The sequence below is a fragment of the Penicillium cosmopolitanum genome (assembly GCF_028827165.1).
Source record: "Penicillium cosmopolitanum strain IBT 29677 chromosome Unknown utg000012l:1.0-3308103.0:1.0-3310761.0, whole genome shotgun sequence".
NCBI classification, from domain to species: domain Eukaryota; kingdom Fungi; phylum Ascomycota; class Eurotiomycetes; order Eurotiales; family Aspergillaceae; genus Penicillium; species Penicillium cosmopolitanum.
Window position 1 is genome coordinate 2,481,399 of NW_026622682.1, and position 20,456 is coordinate 2,501,854.

General features: G+C 48.9%; 9 protein-coding genes across 9 annotated transcripts; 4 read left to right on the forward strand and 5 right to left on the reverse strand.

The window, feature by feature from the left end:
• Positions 1-333: 333 nt before the first annotated feature.
• On the reverse strand, positions 334-1,857 carry N7509_013676 (F-box domain protein; the record flags this gene model as incomplete). Its single annotated transcript, XM_056638313.1, has 2 exons — positions 334-1,406; positions 1,488-1,857. 2 exons carry the CDS (start codon positions 1,855-1,857, stop codon positions 334-336), a joined length of 1,443 nt encoding a protein of 480 aa, XP_056481820.1.
• An 800-nt stretch (positions 1,858-2,657) lies between these two features.
• Positions 2,658-4,341, reverse strand: N7509_013677 (putative pantetheine-phosphate adenylyltransferase; the record flags this gene model as incomplete). The annotated part of the gene is made up of 2 exons (XM_056638314.1): positions 2,658-3,858; positions 4,319-4,341. 2 exons carry the CDS (start codon positions 4,339-4,341, stop codon positions 2,658-2,660), a joined length of 1,224 nt encoding a protein of 407 aa, XP_056481821.1.
• Positions 4,298-6,311, forward strand: N7509_013678 (uncharacterized protein; the record flags this gene model as incomplete). Its single annotated transcript, XM_056638315.1, has 5 exons — positions 4,298-4,714; positions 4,783-5,040; positions 5,097-5,700; positions 5,754-5,837; positions 5,893-6,311. 5 exons carry the CDS (start codon positions 4,298-4,300, stop codon positions 6,309-6,311), a joined length of 1,782 nt encoding a protein of 593 aa, XP_056481822.1.
• Positions 6,312-7,204: 893 nt separating this feature from the next.
• Positions 7,205-9,710, forward strand: N7509_013679 (uncharacterized protein; the record flags this gene model as incomplete). The annotated part of the gene is made up of 3 exons (XM_056638316.1): positions 7,205-8,074; positions 8,128-8,693; positions 8,753-9,710. 3 exons carry the CDS (start codon positions 7,205-7,207, stop codon positions 9,708-9,710), a joined length of 2,394 nt encoding a protein of 797 aa, XP_056481823.1.
• A 203-nt stretch (positions 9,711-9,913) lies between these two features.
• N7509_013680 (glycoside hydrolase family 88 protein) lies at positions 9,914-11,553 on the reverse strand (the record flags this gene model as incomplete). Its single annotated transcript, XM_056638317.1, has 3 exons — positions 9,914-11,218; positions 11,298-11,450; positions 11,527-11,553. The coding sequence occupies 3 exons, from the start codon at positions 11,551-11,553 to the stop codon at positions 9,914-9,916; spliced, it is 1,485 nt and encodes a 494-aa protein (XP_056481824.1).
• Positions 11,554-12,239: 686 nt separating this feature from the next.
• N7509_013681 (putative GPI anchored protein) lies at positions 12,240-13,490 on the forward strand (the record flags this gene model as incomplete). The annotated part of the gene is made up of 2 exons (XM_056638318.1): positions 12,240-13,117; positions 13,187-13,490. 2 exons carry the CDS (start codon positions 12,240-12,242, stop codon positions 13,488-13,490), a joined length of 1,182 nt encoding a protein of 393 aa, XP_056481825.1.
• A 208-nt stretch (positions 13,491-13,698) lies between these two features.
• N7509_013682 (class I SAM-dependent methyltransferase) lies at positions 13,699-15,144 on the reverse strand (the record flags this gene model as incomplete). The annotated part of the gene is made up of 9 exons (XM_056638319.1): positions 13,699-13,753; positions 13,804-13,976; positions 14,038-14,233; positions 14,301-14,487; positions 14,543-14,568; positions 14,618-14,658; positions 14,718-14,793; positions 14,864-14,905; positions 15,050-15,144. The coding sequence occupies 9 exons, from the start codon at positions 15,142-15,144 to the stop codon at positions 13,699-13,701; spliced, it is 891 nt and encodes a 296-aa protein (XP_056481826.1).
• Positions 15,145-16,844: 1,700 nt separating this feature from the next.
• On the reverse strand, positions 16,845-17,852 carry N7509_013683 (putative endo-polygalacturonase; the record flags this gene model as incomplete). The annotated part of the gene is made up of 1 exon (XM_056638320.1): positions 16,845-17,852. The coding sequence occupies one exon, from the start codon at positions 17,850-17,852 to the stop codon at positions 16,845-16,847; it is 1,008 nt and encodes a 335-aa protein (XP_056481827.1).
• Positions 17,853-18,285: 433 nt separating this feature from the next.
• N7509_013684 (putative MFS transporter) lies at positions 18,286-20,014 on the forward strand (the record flags this gene model as incomplete). Its single annotated transcript, XM_056638321.1, has 5 exons — positions 18,286-18,576; positions 18,637-18,863; positions 18,912-18,990; positions 19,046-19,519; positions 19,571-20,014. 5 exons carry the CDS (start codon positions 18,286-18,288, stop codon positions 20,012-20,014), a joined length of 1,515 nt encoding a protein of 504 aa, XP_056481828.1.
• Between the last annotated feature and the right edge of the window lie 442 nt (positions 20,015-20,456).

The following is a 20,456-nucleotide window of genomic DNA, read 5'->3' on the forward strand; positions in this document are numbered from 1 at the left end:
ATACCCTACGTGATTTATGCAAGAGGAATCAGCTTGTAGTTCAAGTTTCACGATTCGGATTTTGGCCGAACTTTGATCTTCTAGTGTGTCCAATGTCATACATCTAATCTGGTGATACCAGTTGTTGCTTGATACTAATTGTACTGGTACTGCCCAACGGCATATTTGACGAAAGAGTCCAGTTAAATCAAACTTTTCGGACAGGAACGTTCAATATCAGGAATTTGAATTGCAAAACAGCCACCAACGCCCAGGAATTCGTATGCGCGAATGATAAAAAGGTTGCCCCTCCCATTTGATTCCATCCCATGCCTTATGCTTAATGCTTGATGTTTAATCTGGTTCTGTCGTATTTATAGGCCCATCGCCGTGTCCATGTCCATTCTGATATCCATCTGAAACCTGCCCTAGCTCTTTCTGCCACTTCCCAGTAAGAACCCACGTCTCCCAATGCCGCTCCTGGTCCTTGCTTACATGGAAACCATCATCACCCAACTCGTCCGCCGATAACCATTGGGCTGCTGCAGAGGAGGATTGTGGTGGGAGCGGAACGGGTTCGATAATTTCCATACCGATAGAAATCAAGTCGGCGTCGTATCCAATTTCCCTCAACTCAAAGCGATTGAGACGTTCCATTTCGTGACGGAGGACGTTCAGTACCGAGGCCCACTTCCCAGTTCGGAGGGAGATGGAGGCTAGGTGGAGAGCGCGGAGGTGGGCACGGTGACGACGGAGTAGCAAATTGAGATCCTGTGCTGTAATGTGCCAGCCTTGCAGACTGAGCATACGGAGAGTTTTCCAATGGATGCCGTGGAATATTGTGTCGAGAGTGAGGGAGAGGGGGTGTTTTGGAAGAAAGCCAATATGGATTGCGACAAGGTTTTTTGCTTCAAGGAAGAAGTTTCGAAAAACGTCCGATAGTTCGGTCATTGTGGACGAAATGTCCGATTTGCAGTGGAAGGTAATGTCGAGACTTGTGATTCGGTGCCCCACTGCGGCGAAAGTTGCCGATGGGGCGTGGAGAAGTTGGAGGGTTGCCTCGGGACTAATTTGGGGCCCTATGAAGCGGATGGATGTGCGCTGGGAGTCTAGTACTGAAATTCCGAGGTTTCTTATTGCGCGTGCACATGCGGCTTCCCAGCCGAAGTGAGTAGCAGTTAGGGAATTGTTACTGCCATTTGTGGGAGAATGAACGTCTAGGTAATCAATGAGGAGTTCATCTGCTCCATCTTGCACACGGAGCAGTTTCAGTTGTTGCAGTGCGGGAAACGAGCCGATCGCCGTGCGAAGATGTGATAGATCGGTGCCATTGCCGACCAGGTCTATTTGCTCTCGTAGCCGACGCCGATGTACCTTCGCGGGGAATGCATGTTTCGCAGCGAACGAACGAAAAATCGGTGCCCAGGCTAGTAATATTCATGTCAGTCTGCGCATGTCCCTCGGAGAAGAAAAGAGAGGGATGTTGGGAGGAAGGAGCAGATGTTTACAATTGCCTTGATAAAAAGGTCGCACCAGGTAGGTCATAGATTTGACGTAGCAGGCCAACTGCATCTGGAGAAGCTCGTCCAACCGGCGGAAGCCCTCCTTGGAGAAGCGCAGGTTGAAATGCGAAAACTTGCGCGGCGTGCTAATTCGCATGAACCGTATACAGACGAGTCGGAATCGATCTAGATCCGAAGCTTCTCCAAACCCAAATGATCGGCGATCGATACCGTTTTGCTTGACACCGTTCTTATAGCTGCCGCCATTTAGGGCACGGATTCCAGGGCCGGGTCCAGGTTGAGATGGCACCAGAAAATACAGCACTTCGCTCAGTAACTCATCGGCGAGATCTTGAATGTGACGGGACTGGGCCATGATCGGCGCGCGCAGCCGTCAATCCGGCTGCTTTGGACGAGTGACAGCAACATGGAAGATGAAGAAGAAAAAAAGAACGGTGAGCAAGGGCAGCCACCCGGGTCTTTTACAGACCAGCAGAGTAAATGACGAGTTCACCAGGGGGTGTGCGGACGGGCGCACGACGGGGGGGAGAACTGGGCGCTATAAACAGAACAAGCTCTCGAGGCCAGTAGACTCGTCGAACCCCAGAGTGACTTGTCTCACCATGCGAATTCGGGCCCTAGTGATAGCGCGCGACCGGGATGATCACCTCGACCCTAGCGTGCATTTCGGTGGACAGGGCCCAGGGCCATCGTGATTTGGTCGGCCCCATTGGCGAGACGCGTTCCATACAATCACATGATTGTTGAAGGCTGCGGCCAGCCAGCACCAACAGCGCGAACCTGCAGCAAAGGAGGACGAAGCTGAGCGAGTGAGTGGTGGTGGGGGAGAGTTGCGATGGGCGGAGAAGCCCAAGGAGCCAATGCAGGCCCCGCTCCTTTTGTCACATCTGCAGAGTGACGGAACTCGCGTGTGGTGGAGTCAAGGGGATTGGGTGAAATTGGCCGATTTCTGAATGCACCCCCTACTACTGTACATATCTACAAGCATTCCCGGTACCTATAGGTTGGGAATGAGGTGGAGAGTGGGAGACAAGAAGCATGCATGCACTTCTAATCCACCCCCTCTCTCATCTCCTGGCCTCTCCTCCCCTCTCCTCCCCTCCCCTCTTTTGTGAGAGACTCCTGTCCATTGGAAAATATTTCTTTACGCCCCCCTCAGACCTTGGCCAGATTCATGCGCCGCCGTCTGATGTCTGTGCTGCTGATCTTCCCGTCAAAGTTGCTGCCGGTGACGTCCGTGGCCTCTCCGGCCTGAAGCACGTCTACCTCAAGGATGGCCAGACTCTTCCATCCCTTTTTGTTCCGTTCGGCATTGACGGCTGCTCCTCCAGATGCGGTTTCTTTGGACACCACAAGCGCTGTAAGATTCTCCTCTGTAATGGTGGGACCGAATGGATCCCAGATCTCCGTGAACTTGAAGGAGAGGTTGGGTTGCACTGTTACCACCACAAAGTTCCCGTTGGGGCCAGGTGCAGTGGTGCGATCGAGGCGCGGGGTGACATTCCCCGAGCTAGACATGATGGCTCGAAGGAAAGTAGCGGTGTTTTGGAAACGGTCCTCCCAACTTTCGAGATAGTCTGCATACTTTTTATTTACCAGAAGAGCGTCCCCAGTCACACCTGCAGCCAGTATTCTTTGCTGATGCTTATCTGCGGGGGTTGCCGGTTCCAGAGAGAGCGCAAGCGCTGTTAATAGAAGCTTGTGGCCGAGATGAAGGTGATCAAAAGTTCCTCCCACGATCACTGAATAATGAGGGGTTGCAGCCGTGGGCTCCGGGGTCAAAAGCGGACCGGGGACTGTCCAGCTTGAGCTGCTAGACACTGCATCTAGTGATGACTCGAGGTGGCTCCCGACCTGGCTTCCAAGACTATGGGCGAAGGAAGTGGCTAATGTCTTGCCAGCTTCAATGTTGGGATACCACAGATGGTCCCACCGTCGGCCCGAGGTTGCTAGTGAGTGCAAGCCAAAGACTGGGCCGAAACCCAAATCGCCAACAATCGCCTGAGACAAAAGTGCATCGGCGGCAGTTGAGGGATCCAGAAATAGTACACGGGTGTCAATGCCACCGGGAGAGTCTAATTCGACATCTCGAGCTGCAGCGGTAGCACCAACAAGCGTATATATGCTGGTGAGGTACTGCTGGAGTTGGGCGAAGACCTTCCCAATGGGCCTGCACGATGGGGACTGAAGATCAGGAATCGCCAGGGCAATATCGAGTGTAGCGATACGGGCAGATCCCCTTATGGGCTCAGAGAGCTTTGTCAGAACATCCGAGACAGCTGGCTCAAATGCATCCTTCACTTTCTCGAACGAGAATGCTGGAGGTGGGGAAGCAATAGTAGGGCCGAGGTCGAATCTGAAGGCATGATAGTGGGAGATCACACTTGGCGAAGGTCACTTGAAACTTGTAATGGACAATGTAAGTGAAGGAAGACAAAAATATGTAAACAAAGGCCGTGTAAATGAGAATGACACTGGGATGAACGGAGTAAACAAGGACAAGATCCAAAGCGGCTCGGAACACTCCAAAAAGGTGGAAAGTGGTCCGTGACTGCTGACTCATCCGGGGGCAGTTCCCCCCCAGCTGCGACTGTCTCAACCTCCCTCGACAATTCGATTCCATACACACACTAGATTGTTCCTCGCCTGTCTCGTCTTTTCTTTCTCTTCTTATTTTCCTCTCTCTCCTCTCCCCAATTTGGTGCTTCTTGTCCAATTCAAACCGTCTTCCATCCTCGGGGGAGTGGAGCTCTCACGGAGCCCCATTCATTTGCCTTGAGAGGCACCTCCGCATCATGTCCAACCCAGCCTCCTACGATTCGAATCGGCGATCGGCCATATTTGGTCGTACCCCTGAGGAGCTGCATATTCCCTCAACTGGGTTGATCAATCCGAATTTATCGCGCCAGCCCCCACAAGACTACCCCACTACGCCCGATGCAAGCGCCGCCGCCCAAGTGCCCTCGATCAACGTCCACTCCTCGCAATCGCAGCACCAGCAGCACCCAGGAACCTCCAACAGTGCGCTTCCAGGATCGCTCACACCGGGGAATCAACACCGCCCGTCCGCAGTCTCGGTCAACACCGCTCCCTCCGTCATTCCCACCCTCCAGCAGCAGCAACAGCCGTCCGCACAACAGGCCAGCCATCGAACAAGCATGATTAACTCGCACGGCCACTCGCGATCCAGCCCTGCGGGTTTCGATCAGTCAGTATACAAGCAACACGGAGGTATGGAAGGCTCCAAATATCCGTCCTCGCCGGGCGGGTACACCCCCAGACCCCGCAGGGTTCCAAGTATTCGCCGCTGGGCTTGGCCGATATTCGACCTCCCGGGGAGCACTTGCTGGGGGATTCTCTGATGAGCCCCGGATCGCTCCCTTATAATGGAGAAACCCAGATACCGACCAACAGCAACTACGTGGCACCATGGCCTATATATGCGGTTGATTGGTGCAAATGGCCCATGACGGGAAGCTCCAGTTCCTTTGGGGGCAAATTAGCTCTCGGGAGTTATTTAGAAGACAACCATAACTATGTGCGATCGCCTTCATGAGAAACGTCTCTCCCCTAGCTCTAACTTTTTTATTTCAGATTCAAATTATCGACACACATTGGACACAGCCGGATCCCGATACCCCGGATGCGCAAGCGGGTGAAATCAAGCTCGACTATGTCAAGACTGCCGAGGCCACTCACTCTTATCCCGTGACCCGTATTCTCTGGGAGCCTCCATCATCACAAAAGCAATCAACCGATCTGTTGGCAACGTCGGGTGACCACCTCCGTCTATGGTCCCTTCCTAGCGCCCAGCCCTTGCAGAGCTCCAATTCCATTACACGACCTACCAATCAAAGAGAGGCACCCCTTTCCAAGCTCTCCCCACTGGCTCTCCTGTCAAATTCCAAATCTCCCGAGCATACGGCCCCTATTACCTCGCTTGACTGGAACACAATTTCCCCCAGCTTGATCATCACCTCGAGTATTGATACCACATGTACCATCTGGGATATTCCGACCTTGACAGCCAAAACCCAGTTGATTGCGCACGACAAGGAGGTTTACGATGTTCGTTTCTGTGCGAACAGTGTTGACGTTTTTGTCAGCTGTGGTGCCGACGGCAGTGTCCGCATGTTCGATTTGCGCAGCCTCGAGCACAGCACCATCATATATGAGCCAACGGATAAGACAGAAAAGCGTGAGTAGACCCGGAGAGCTCACATTCAACTACCATGCTGATATTCTCTTAAGCTGTGATGAGTCCTGGCAACTCTAGCCCATCCGGCCCCTCATCCTCTGGGATGTTCCCTCCTCCTCCTTTGCTGAGAATCGCAGGTATGTGCCGTTGCATCCACTGATTTAGTTGAACGATTTCTCACACATCTTTTAGCATCCCCACACGATGCCCATCTCCTCGCCACTTTCTCCTCAGAATCAAACGTAGTCCGCGTTCTGGATGTACGACAGCCCGGCCAGGCACTTCTCGAACTCAAGGGCCACTCCGCTCCCCTCAACTGTGTTGAGTGGTCACCAAATCGACGGGGTATATTGGCTTCCGGCGGCGACGACAGTCTCGTTCTCATCTGGGATCTTATCAACCAACAGAATGCCGCGCCTCTTTCTCCTCCCGCACAGAATCCCGGAACACCAGCAACACCGTCTGAGCGCGGTCCGGCTGCCGCGTGGCAATGTGACTACGAAGTTTCTAATATCAGCTGGTCTCCACAAAGCGGAACCAACTCATCTGGGAACCCACGGGAATGGCTTGGAGTTTGCGGTGGACGCGGTATCTGGGGTGTATCTCTATAAAGGCCGGACACCGGAGAACGAGGAAACCCTTCAGACGATAAAGAGAAGGGAGGAAAAGTTTTCTGCCAGGAGGGCTGCTATTTCTTTTTTTATTCCCATCCATGCTTGTCTATTATCATCATTGAAGGATCTTGCGTTTCGTCATATCCGACTCTGCATTAGATGGTTGTGTTTTGTTTATTTTTTCCCTTTTTTTTTTTGATCTCCATCCATGCTCTTTCTTGTTGCTTCGGCGGATGCATCATACTGGGGTTTCCACATTTTCCAATCCTGGTATCCACCCAGTGTTATTTGGCTTCTCCCCCTATTCACAAATTCGTTTTAGTTCTGTTTCGAGTTTTTGCGGGTAGTGGAAATCAGTGGAAATCAGTGGAAATCAGTGGAGCTGTGTTGAATCATCTATTTTTTTTGACTTTTGGTATGAGTGAATGAATGAATGAACGATATACTGAAAATTATCCTTGATCTCCCGATGTCTTAACAATCTGACCAGAAGGAAGCCAGAAGGAACTGGCCAGTTGACGACGCTCTCTGGTCATGTGCCACGCTAATCCCAGCGAGGAAAAACTCCGGGGGTGACCTCCGGCCTTTCCTCCGGACCGGTTGAGCTTCGTTGATGATGTTGATTGGTGCCCAGCTGCCAAACAACCCCAGATTTTTACCCATGGGGTGATTCGAAGCGCCTAAGCTAGGCTTGCGTTCGCCATGAGCCTTCCGCAGTCGGAATTCGCACGATCACTGCGGAGGTCAGTCATCCATTTCTCATTCTTCAACCATCACCCGTAGAGGTCAAGCCGCTTGATAAACCAAGGAGCAGTTCGTGTTTGTTTGTCGCGATGTACCGTCATATCTTTTGGCTGCTGCATTCCCGAATTTAAGTCAATCAGATCATTATGCCGCCAAAACCCAATCACGGCCCCAGTGCCGCCGACTCTAATACCAATGGCCCTGAGCTACAAGAGACATCAAAACCCGAGGAGGATGTCCCGGCTTGTCAGCTGTGTCGCAAGAAGAAGGCTCGATGTAATCGCGCTCAACCCTGCGCACAATGCATTCGTCATAACGTCCCCTGTGTTTACGATGATCGGCACATGAAGCCAGGTCTCCGTGCAGGCGTCGTTGATCAACTTTGCCGCCGGATCGAAACGCTTGAGAACATGTTTCTCGGCCAAGAGATGATTTGGCAACAGATGTGGCAGATAATGTGTCCGGACACCTCAATCCCAGAGTCATACAAGCAACCACCCACAATTCCGGACCTGGCAGGGCGCCGAGAAAAACTCAAATCCTCCCTGCTCCTCGCTGCATTATCCCGGGGGAATGGTCGAATCCCACAAGAGTTGGAAAAAGACTCGGCCGACGTGGAGCCAGTCGAGCGTCCGGCAAAGCGGCCACGCCTTAACGATGTGGATTCTCCATCTTTTCTTGTTAACCCCAATAGCGACTCCAACTGGATGCCACCGGCCGAAATCATAAATGAATTGGTCGATTTCTACCATGTCAACATCCACCCCTGGATTCCGATTCTTCATATGGACAGATTTCGCGAGCGTATCCAATTAGCAGATGAGCGCCCACGGATCACATGCATTCTCCATGCTATCATAGCTGTCTGCATCCGATTTTCACGAAATAATCATTTACCGGACGGAGAGCCCAAATCCCAAATGGCAGAGAAAAGCCGCCGAAAGGTCATTTTAGACAGCACCGAGTCATTTTCGGTCGAAAATCTACAGGCATTGGTCATTCTTGCATTCGAAACTGTGAGTAAGAAGCCCCACTCTTCCAATTCGAAGTCATTGGCTTACAAAAACAGATCGGGCGTGGCCGTGGCCCTTCCTCGTGGTCTATAGTGGGCAGTATGGTTAGTACGGTTGAGCACTTACAACTAAACGTCGAGGAAGATGTGCTACATTCTGCAGCGAGTCTCGGAGAAACATTGATTCGACGAATGGTCTTTCTGTCCCCTTCTCAGTCATGGAGCGAAGCAGAGGAGCGTCGCAGAATATTCTGGACGGTTTTTTTAATGGACCGCTTTTGCAGCATATCAACTGGGTGGAAAGTGAGCCTGACAAACAACGACGTAAAACGTCGTCTCCCTTGTGAAGGAGCACTATGGCAGAAAGGCCAAGAAATCCAGACGCCTTATTTTGGTATTGCGGACTCGAAAGACAATGTAACGACCCCAATTTCGAACGGAAAACGGTCGACAGATGCAGAATGCCAAGATTCAATCGGTGGCTTTGCGTACAATATCGAAGCGACCGAATCTCTTGCCTTGGTAGCAAACTTCTTTCTACATCATGCATTTATTGTTGACGATGCGCAAAAGGCCCAGATGTGGCTGATGCAGTTCAAGGAATTGGATTTGCGACTAATTCAGTGAGCGCCAATAGGCCTTTAATTTCTCACTAGTGTTTTATTGACATGTGACCTTCTAGATGGAAGTTATACCTTCCTTCAAAGTGGCGAGAAGCCTGTGCGCTTAACTGCGATGGGGTTATGGATCCGAATCTCACTCTAGCTCATATAACGCACAACACTGCAGTAATTTTGCTACACCAAGGAATTGCTTGGCCACCCGCCCACTGGCAGATGTGTCCAGTCAGACTTCCCTCTGCTTCATCTGCCGAGACATGTCTGGAGGCCGCGTCCGAGATCGCCACAATCGGGCAGCAGTTCCTCTCTTTCTCGCCAATATTCACAAACCCGCAATTTTCTTTCTGTCTTTTCATCGCCGGCCGAATGCTCCTAGCTCATGCAAGATATAACAGTGTTCCTATTCCAACTGCTCTGGAAACTTTGATCGCTAGTTTGCTTGAAATCTCCCAGCGATGGACCGGTCGCAGTGAGACAGCAGAGCCGCGCGGTGACAATTTAGCTTCCAGCTTTGCGAAACGGCTTATCGAAGCTCAAAGTGATAATCTCGCTTCCACATACCGTCCAAGTTTGGATATTCGGCAGACTGCGTACTCGGACGAGTCAAAGGAGCAACCACCGGCATCCACAGTTGATACCTCTCCCTCGGACAGAGGCTTGTTTCCGCTGAGGGCCGCAGACGGATCGCCACCAGCTGCATATATGAACAAGTCGAACCATCGAGAGCCCCTCGGACTTGAATCGTTTAGCCTTGCCTTTCCACCTCTCCCGTTGGCATTCCAACAAAATTTCCCTACAGTTTCAAACAATGGTCATCTTTCGCTTCCTACACAGACTGCAGGAAACCGTATTGCTTCGCAGATGGATATTCAGTCGCCAAATCCCAATCAGTTTAACATATGGCAAAACACAACGACTAACTATGACAATGGGATTGTGGGCTCACAGGACGACTTGTCACATCTATTTAACCTTGCCCCTAGTCCAGGACAGCGAATCAGCCGGTATGGCGGGGCTTAGTTCAGCCGGCGGCTATGCTGAGATGGCACTGGATGACCAAATGTTGATGTCCTCGGATACGTCTCAACAATGGTTCTAAGGTTTACATTGAATATCGTCATGTCCATCTTTCAACCCTCCGCGGTCGAGAATACGGAAACAACTGTATTGTTTTTCACAACGTCTAATCTTTCGCCCTATTCCAGTCCGCAAATTTGCAAGAATTACCTGACAGAATCCACTTTCTTTCCAGGCTTAGCATCATCGAGTTTGGCCAAACCTAACTCAAGCAGCATGTTTCCGAACAGCAAAAAGTAGTAGTCCGCATAAACCAAACCATGGTTTGACCAGCGTCTTGGTGCGAACTCATAGTTGTTGATGGTGGCACCGCCGAGAATGCTCTCCCCGATCTTCGAGCCAGATTTATCAACGACGGTCATACTACTAAATCCGTCTCCCTCATGTCCATCGATACAGCCGCTTGGATAAACGGGAACTTTAGAGGCAGAAGTCACTTTTTCGAACCGAGATGTGGGCGAGTTCAAGAACTTGCTAGCGGTGCAATCAACCAACTTCATCGCTTTGAACAAGTAGACGTCACCATCTGGACTGCCTTTCAACGCTTTGTACAGAAGAAGCATACCACAAGCAGCAACCACAGCGGCGGATGTATCACGCGGGCTCACCTCTGTGATCGGCGCCGTAAAGTCCCAATACGGCACCCCATCCTCAGGCAAATGGGCAATGAAGTAGTCAGCCAAGTCCCGCGCGGTGACAAGGAAAGAAATTTCCTTTGTCCATTCGAATGTCTGCATGAAGCCTAAAATACCCCATGCTTGTCCTCGGGCCCAGCAACTGGAATCACTGAAACCCTGGTTAGTGAACTTGGCCTTCACGCCGCCATTCTCTGAATCGAAATTGACGACATGGAACGTCGAGTGATCATCTCGAATATGATGCTTCTGCGTCGTGCGGGCATGCATCATAGCCACGTCAAACAGCCCCTTATTCGAAGTTTCTCGCGCGGCCCAGAACAGAAGGTCTAAATTCAACATGTTGTCGATAATTACCAGGAAGTCTTGGGATGGGTCGGTGAATGAGTAGCGATTCGTGATGCAGACGTCCCAGCTGCGGAGACACTGTGTCGTGGTATTGAATCTGCTGGCCAATGAATGCGCCGCCATGACGAGGCTGTTGTACGCGGCTGGGTCACGATGAAGTTCCCATGATTTCGTTGCCCATGGTGCGATCATGAAGCCTAGATCATGGGTGTCTCGCTTAAGTGCATTTGCGTGCAGGTTTGTGGTCCACCAGCGGCAGAGATATTCTAATTGAAGACGGTGTGGCCATGGGGTCAGTGTATCTTTTGTTTGTCCCGATCGGTGGGTGATTTGAGGATGGCGAGTAAACCGCTCGAGAAGAAGATACATAGATCCAGGGAAGAAGCCTGATGTCCAAAAGTCCAGAGTGCGGTAGACATATATGCCATCCTCATCGGTGTACTCAGGGTAGAGGATGGGTGGTTTGCTCTGCCTTTGGTGTCAGAGCGCTACCATATTTCTCAACTTGAAGTTCTTCAAGTTCCACATTTCTCGCGGGGTTTCTTACACTTGAAACTGCCTTGCTTGCTATATTCCATACTTTCGCCACGACAGACTCGGAATAAAGAGCGTCCATCAAGTGCTCTGAGATGGCGTGAATTCGACATTGGACGCCATTTGTGCCGTACAGTTTAATTTTGCTTGGGTGAACCTCTAGATCCTAATTGAAAGATTAATATCCGAACCTTGGAAGTTCAAGCCCTAGATTCTACTTGGGAAACTGATTTCAGACATACTGTGGTGGGTGCTTCGCTTGGAGACATGTTGAAATTGGCGACTCAATTCTGGCCAATCCATAAAGTTTGATTGTCTTTATTTCCAGCAATAGGAGCCTAAGCTGTCAACACTTATTCCCATAGGAATTTCACCTCGCGCGGAGGAAGTTCCGGTAGATGCCCGGCCTCCCGAAATCTCGACTACGGTCCCTTAATCGACATTGTGGCCGCCACATTCCTTAGCTGAGTTGCTTTGAAAAGCTTTCCGAGATACAAGTCTTACTCCACCTTCATCAAACATTGTGAAAACAAACAACTTCACTAGAAAAATCGCAGCCCTGAAGAAAATGCAGACACTCGTCGCATAGACACGATTTACCGCGACTTGGCCGGCGCATATGCCGGAGGGTCTCCGGCAGTTTTTTGCCCCCAGAGCAGACGATGGAGACTACTCGACCTCGACCCATTTTTCTCTTTTAATTTGAAACATTATCTGGCGAGTAAAAAATCACAGGCTGTTGATCAATTCTCTTTTTTCGGTCATTAGCTCTCCGCAGATCTCTACACTCAAGGTACTTTGCACAATTTGAGTGTTGAAAAGTACCCCCTAAGAGTCCACGACGCGACGACTATGTAAACGCGATAGATCTCATCAAGTCACAGTGTTTTGAAAGCAAAATTACGAGTGCTTGAATTGAGACCACCAGGCTTTTCCCTCGTCTGTATTATACGCTATGTTTCGTATTATTTCTCTCGTTGCCCTCTCGGCCACTGGGACGGCCTTTGTTCACCCCGGCGCGCTCCACACGACCCGGGATTTTGAGCGCATCAACACCCATGTCACAAACGGTGATGAGCCCTGGAATACAGCATGGACTCTGTTGACTACCAGCAAATTTGCTCAGTCGTCCTACCTACCCAGCCCTAAAGCAACGGTATACCGAGGTGCCAATGGTGTTGATACAGAAAACTACCCGTCTTTGTACCGAGACACGGCGGCCGCTTACCAGCTTGCTATACGCTGGAAGGTCACCAACGATACAAGTTATGCAGACGCGGCGGTCAATATACTCAGCTCTTGGGCTATGACCCTGACAGCTATTGATGGTACCAGTGACAAATACCTGGCGTCTGGTCTGTATGGGTACCAGATGGCCAATGCTGCAGAGATCATGTCGGATTACTCCGGCTGGGCTAGTCGTAATAAGACTGCCACTGCGACTATGTTGAGTGATATTTTCGCTTCTATGAATATGCTGTTCCTGGAGGAGCATAACGGTAATGATTATTATCACTACTACGCAAACTGGGACCAGTGCAACCTCGCTTCTCTTCTTGCTATCGGCATCTTTACCGACAACCAGACGATGTACGACTACGCCTTGGACTATTTCCGCAGTGGGCCTTCGAATGGAGCCCTGCCTGTTTTTGCCATTGAAAACTATACGGTGACAGAATCTGGTTCAAACAAAATCCTGACACAGGGTCAAGAGGCTGGCCGTGATCAAGGCCATGCCACGCTGGACATGGCTCTTCTTGGTATTATTGCCCAGCAGGCATATAACCAAGGTGATGATTTATTTTCCACATATAGCAATGAGATACTCAACGCGTGAGTATCGACACTTGATCAAATTTAGCCTCCCAACAGTAATATACAGATAACTAACTCTTGCAATAGAGCTGAATATGTCGGAAAGTATAACGTCGGCTATGACGTCCCCTATACCATGTACGAAAGCTATGAAGGCAACCAGACCGTCATCTCCAACAGCTCGCGAGGAGAGATTCGCCCTGGTTTCGAGTTGCTCTCTGCCCACTATGGCCAGTTGAAAGGTCTCGACTCGTCGTGGACCGACGCTTATCGCAATATGGTCAATGCAAACAGTACGGATGGAGTTGAGGGAGGTGGTGGAAACTATGCCTCGACCTCGGGCGGGTTTGATGCTCTTGGATTTGGTACCTTGCTCTACAGAATCTCTTAGAGATGCCTTGTAATAGGGAGCAGGGTCTACCCGAAATATCTATGTTGTTTCTGCTGTTTAGCCTATCTGGAGAATAAGACTATTTTGTAACCGAAATTGGATTAAAACACAATATAGGTCAGTATAGTGGACTAAAAGTAGATTCGTGACGAATAGACTTATGCTCTTCGACAGATTTACGGGCCCTGGCGATGTCTTGGCTCAACGTTTATCTCTTCTTGAACAGTTCCTCTTCTGTTGGTTTCCTCGCCCACACGCGGTTGCTAAATCTGATTAACAGAAGACAGTCAGCAGAGCAAATCAGAAGACTTACATCCAGTTATACCCATGAATATGCGGATCCTTCAGCTCCTGGCGCACTTTGGCCAAGAACACTTGCACTTCCTCCTTCGTCCACGGCTCAGGCTCTCCAAAATGGGTCAGAAGCCACATTGCCCAGCCCTCTAACGCGGCGTTCCAGTGAGCATACTGAAGTCGTCCTGTCTCCTTCAGTACCTTGTCCCTAGGCCAAGCTCCTAGGGGGGATCCTGCTCTTTTTCTCGTGCACTTCCACGAATCCGGCTTTTTCTATTGAGCTGCGCATCGTTTCGTGAATATTGAGGGACCGTCCCGCCCGTTCGGCACAATTAATGAATATGTTGCCCCACTTCGATAGCTGATGCTCCTCTTTTAAGGTCATATCATCGCTACGGACTCGCACATCGAATTCCATCTGTTCAATCCACCCTCCGGGTTCAAGAGCCCTGTACAAGAAATTAAGCTAAAATGCCTTCCTAGATGGATCAGATAGCTAGGATAAAAACCACTCACGCGTAAGCTTGTTTGTATAGCTGGTCCCATCCCTCTGGGGGGAAGGCACCATACATTAGGCGTATGTGAATAAAGTCGAACGGATCTCTCCATGTCCAGTCACGAAGCACATCGTCTACTTCGAAGATACAGTTGGGCGGCATCCATGTCACAGGTGGGGGGAAGAGATCAACACCACGAACGGTAGCTAACTCTGTGTTAGTTCGAGAAGGAGAAGGGGTTGATTCAAGAAAATCTCATACCCGACGGATACATATCGGCAACATCACTTAAGAGATTGTTAGTGGCTCTTGTAGAACGTGGATTCATTGACTAACATTGCCCAACTTCCTTGGCCAGTTCCGATGTCTAGAATATGCTGTATTCCGATGTTAGAAGGGTGCCCAAGCAAGCATGTCTCAGTATGGCTTTATTTACCTTGGGCAAATCACCGATAGGAGCGCGAAATAGAGGATTATCTTGGTAGTGATCTAACACGAGGAACACCATGTGGCTGAATTCGGTTTGAGTTAAATCAAATGCAGTTGGTAGGGCATGAACGGTATGTGGGGGTTGCGATTTACCCAATTTCGAATGCTTCAAATTGCTTCTCGTCAGAAGGACCCCTGATAATGTTAGTCATCTCGGTGAATAACCAAATAAATGGATGGTAGCCCACCAGTAATCATCGTCTTTTGTGGCTTGGTATCTACGCCTCAGGTGAGTATCCTTGGACAACCTGCCAAACTGAAGTACTAGAAAATACTGACCGTCGCCCGTTTTCAAACCGTCCCCTCGCGATCGAGGATGCAAGAGAGGTGGTCTCTCTGAAGACAACGCCAGGTAAGAATGCGACAATAATCATACTTTGATTGAAAAGGCGGTACTCACGACTGAAAGTCCGACGGAGTTGTGCTTGTACCGCCACGTTCCAGGTAGAAATCTGGGATCCTAGTCGAGACGTTAAAAATGGCCCCATCAAAAAATGAAAAAGGTCATTTACCACTGGTATGTCCTCCATATTTGCCGCTATGTGGTATCAGTTTGAAAGGCTGGCGGGGAAGCAATCGACGTCGACATCGAGGGAATTTGAGGAACTGGCTGGAAAAAGAATCCGATAGAAGGCGGGCGGTGCTACGTCACATTCTGGACCACAGCTGTACATTGTGCATTTTATGCACAACCAGGACCAAAAAAATTGAAAAGTATATCGATACAAAGTACGCGCGGGCGCGCCCACGGGCCTCCGGTGACTATATCGAGATTGGTGCAGCAATGACTCCGGGGGAACTAGCTCTCGGCCCGGGGAGCCAGTCGCTTGCCAAGGGCCTTACCTAAACTCCATCCTCTTTGCGCACTATGCATAGGAATTTATATCCATGCCTTCCCGCCCGCCCACAAGTCTAGAATACATAGCAATATAGTCGGGACGACTGTATGTTTTGGCCAATATGGTCGTCTCAACCATATTACTCTATCCATATTTTATTTTCATTAGCTTCAATATATTCAATTTAGTATATTAAGGACGCGTCCACCCACCAGACAGCAGGCTAGTAGGCACACCTATACACTCTTACCTTAGATATATAGTGCTATCGCTATTGCCACAATACAACTAACCATCTTACCTTTACAAATATTCTCTTCCTCCTACCTAAGATTACTAACTTCGATCTCTAGATTTCACTAATCTCTAGGTTTATTTTAGCAGTAAGCATTACTTTGGCAGCACACATTCTGAATCGCCTCATTTCTTTTTTCATTAACTTCGATCTCTAGGTTTTGTTTTAGTGACACTCACTGCTTTGGTAGCATGCGCTGCTTTGGTGGCCCACGCGCTACTTTTGCGGTACGCGCTGCTTTGTAAATAATAATAGTTGTAGTAGTAGTAATAGTAGTAGTAGTAGTAATAGTAGTAGTAGTAATAGTAGTAGTAGTAGTAGTATCGCCATATCGCAACTCAATACTATATTTCCTACCAATATAGTCATGACGACCACTTTGTGGCTGTATTCTAGACTTGCGGGCGGGCGGGAAGGTGTCTCTAAGAGTAATAAATGAGTTGTAGTTACAATGTAATCTCACAACGAGGTGTATTGATTCTATTTTTATCTAGTTTTGCTGAATTTTAAATTCTGTACATGCTCATTCGCAAACAAAGGTACCAAATCCGACACCATATACCATCTAGGCTTTTTCATTTCTTCATGAATGATGTCACCTCCGATTTTGAGGTTCTCGAATGTAATATTCTCAACCTTTCGATCGACATCATAACCCAATATCATAGACGGGTTCACTTGACCTGAATTACCTGCCATCAATTCCACGTTTTTGAAAGTGACATTTCGAATTGAGCGCCCAGGAGCGGTGGTCCACATTTCATTCTTCATGACCCGGATGTTGAACAATTGGCCCCGCGTGATTCTCTCGACTCGAACGTTCTCAACGTGAATATCTTGGAACAAGTTCATATCCGCAGCATTGATTGCTATGCAGCCTTGATACCATAACTGATTTTCATCATGATCGAGAATGTCTATATTTCTGATCTTTATGTTACTAGTAGTTTCTGGCCGCGTAGGGTTGCCGTGGGTGCCCATGTTGATCGCGTGGGCAACGTTCGGGGAGCAGAACACAATCCCGAATCACAATGTCTTTCGAGTCACCATGCCAGTCCCAGCGATGGGAGTACAGCGCAATGGTATCATCCGAATTTCGTAAGAAGCAATTTTGGATTGTGATTCCGGTCGAGCAGAAAACGTCGATTCCATCACCGTTGCCGGCATATGAAAAGGATCGGTACCTGTCAATAAGCACGTTGTGGCACTCTCCCACAGATAGGCTGAATCCGTTTGCACCTATCGATGTTACTCCTTCAACCCGGATGTTTTTCGCATAACTCATGTGGATTGCACCGCCGTGTTCACGGTAGGTATAACCTCCCTTTGGCCCTAGTATGAACCCGTGGCCTCGAACCGCACTATTCGACACGTCGACGAAATTTAACCGGCAGGTGATGAAGGCTCCACCTGCTAGGTAGACTGTTTTTCCCGATGGAACCATAAGATTGACCCCATCGGTCACCCTTGCATATGCAGATCCCTGGTTGATCCCTGGCGCAAAATACCAAAGGTCTTCGGTATCTTCGGTCGGAGAATTGTTCTCGATCGAATTTATAAGAAGGTGCAACGCCTTCCATTTGTTCCCATTCAGCTCGAGCATCACATCTCGAGCTTTCTCCAGTGTAAATAAAATGATTTGGTTGTCTTCCAACTCAGGCTCAATACCGAGTGAAAGTGGCCGAATCACTGCCGAGTGTACCGGGGATGCGGTGTACGTGACTCTTATCCTGACATGACCAATCAAATCAAATGATGCCAGTGCGACGGTATACCGGTGAAAGTCGTTCGACGCGATATTGGCACTGGCGACTTCTACAGCGTAAGAAGGTATCAGAGTCCACTGTTGGGTATAATCTTCGGTTGGCCGGACTTCCACTTTGAAATCCTGGTTTGTCGAAACCCCTGCTGGGCAATCATATACTTTGAAACAAGAGGGCAATGGCATGGTGTGCATTTGCATTCAACATCAACTCTTCGTCTTGATATGTGGATACCCGACAAAGGCCTTTTTTTAGTATCATCAAAGTACTTACTACGGAGCAAAATTGAAGCAGATGTTCGAATTTTGACAGTACGGAGTCCGGAGCATTGTTCGGAGGAGCTCCGGCCATTGCCACCAAGCCCATTTGCGGAGCAATGTGCGGCAAATCCCCCGCGTTTCAAGTTCCTTCCGACGCCCACAATATCGATTCCAAAATACCAGGGAAAATTAGTTGGATCCTCTGCATCATAAGACGTGCACTCATGCTTGTCAGGGATGCCCTGGTAACGCGACAAGTATATGAACAGAGCTCGGTTTCCAGGTGACTCCGCTGATTATTAACAACAACCCATTTGAGGCCACATTCAATACTGTGTCTGGTTTGTCTTCGTGTAGCATGGCTTCAAAGGAAAGCGACACTGGGACGAGCTTCACCCACGAGGAGTTACAATCCAAATCCATGGTAATGGGTGGCCACGTTGAAGCAAAAGAAACAAAAGATCCCTACGCAGCCGGCTTGGGTGTCGAAATCGATAAAGCCACAGATAGACGACTATTCTGGAAAATATCCGGTCGCATCTTAGTTATACAGGTGATTACCTACTTCCTCCAATCTTTGGATAAGGGTATTCTCAACTATGCCTCGATTATGGGCATCAAAAACGACGCCCACCTTGTGGGCCAGGATGTAAGTTTTTATTCAATCTATGTGTTGTTCTTCTGACTGGCACTGATAATCGTGTTCTAGTACTCGTGGCTTGGAACGATCCTCTACATTGGTATTCTTGTCGGCGAATATCCACAGAACTTCCTCCTTCAGAAGCTCCCTTTGGCTAAGACTTTAGCCTGCAATGTCTTTATCTGGGGTGCCGTTGTAGCTTGTTCTGCTGCATCAACACAATTTGGTTCACTCATGGCAGTTCGATTCCTGCTGGGCTTCTTCGAAAGTTGTATTCAACCTGCCATGATGCTACTGTGTGTATTCTTATCTCCGATGTGAATACCTCAACTGATGTCAAAAAGGACGGCCATGTGGTATAAAAGAGAGGAGCAATCCTTATTGAACTCAATTTGGTATTGTATGAGCGGAGTTCAATTGATGGTAATTTCAAATCTCACTCGGTCGCTTTAAATCCCAATTCCTTACACACATACAGATCGGCGGACTTATAGCCTTTGGAATTTCCCATTTTACCGACGGGCCGATCAAGAACTGGCAACTTATGTTTCTAGTCCTTGGGCTGGCAACTTGTGTCTGGTCATTTTTTATCGGGGCTCTTCTTCCCGACAGTCCTATATCGGCGAAATGCTTTAGCGAGGAAGACAAGCTACTGATGATCGAGCGAGTACGACACAATGAGACCGGCATCGAAAACAAGGAATACAAAAAGGATCAAATAATCGAAGCTCTGAAAGATCCCTTTGTTTGGTGTTGCTTCATGCTGATCGCGGTCGCTAATCTGATCATCGGTGGGCTTGGGGTTTTCTCCAACCTCATTGTCCAGGAATTTGGCTTCTCAACTCTTCAAACAACCCTTCTCAACATTGCTCAGGGCTCATGGACTATCATTGTCATGATCGGGTCTGCATGGGCATCACAAAGATTCCAGCAAACATGCTTTACAATGATCGTAAGTAATTCCCTTCTTGCATAAAGGGTAGCTGGTAACATTATGCACTAGCTGTGGGCGATCCCAGCCATCGTCGGGACGATCGTGATCCTGGTTGTTACCCCTACCCCCTCCAACGCAGGCGGAATGCTTATCGCCTTTTACTGCACACAATTCTTCCTTGCAGAAGGCAACATGATAATCTCTCTAGTCACCCGCAATATTGGTGGCCAAACTAAGAAAGGTATCACAATGACCATAATCTTCATTGGGTGGGCTGTTGGCAACCTTATCGCACCACAGATTTTCCAAAACTCCGATGCACCTCGGTACCTCCATGGTTTCCTGGCTCACATTGTCATTTATGCTGTCTTTATTGGGATCGTGATTTTGACTCGTGTTATTCTCATGGCAAAAAACCGCTCCAAGGAGCAGGGATCGACTGAGATCTCTCATGAGCTGGCGTTTGATGATCTTACAGATCAACAAAATCCTAATTTCCGCTATGTTTACTAGTACAACCAAGGTTACGAGGAAAGAGCTATTTTTTAATCGGTATCACAGACGAGATCCCCTCAAATGTAGAAGTAGTACGATGCCTCTTTGGCGCGCTTCAGGTTTCTCGGACACATTCTAAAATGAAAGTTCATCCATCAACATCGTGAAGCCGTGGTATCATCCCCTTTCCATTCAAGTCATACTCTAGAACATACTAAATTTGAAAGAAATGTCTATTTACCGAGCTAGCTGCTTTACCATACTCAGACACGAGGACCAGAAGACACCATCAAGGGTGCTATGTTACCGAAAAACAAGTAGGCAACGGGGTAAATACCTACAAGTTATCGCGTTAATATGGTTATATGGATCTCCTAATCCCATATTTATTCGGGCTACAGGGCGCGCTCTTAGGCTATATGGGTGCGCATGTAGCATTCTCTTCATATTCTGGGCGTCC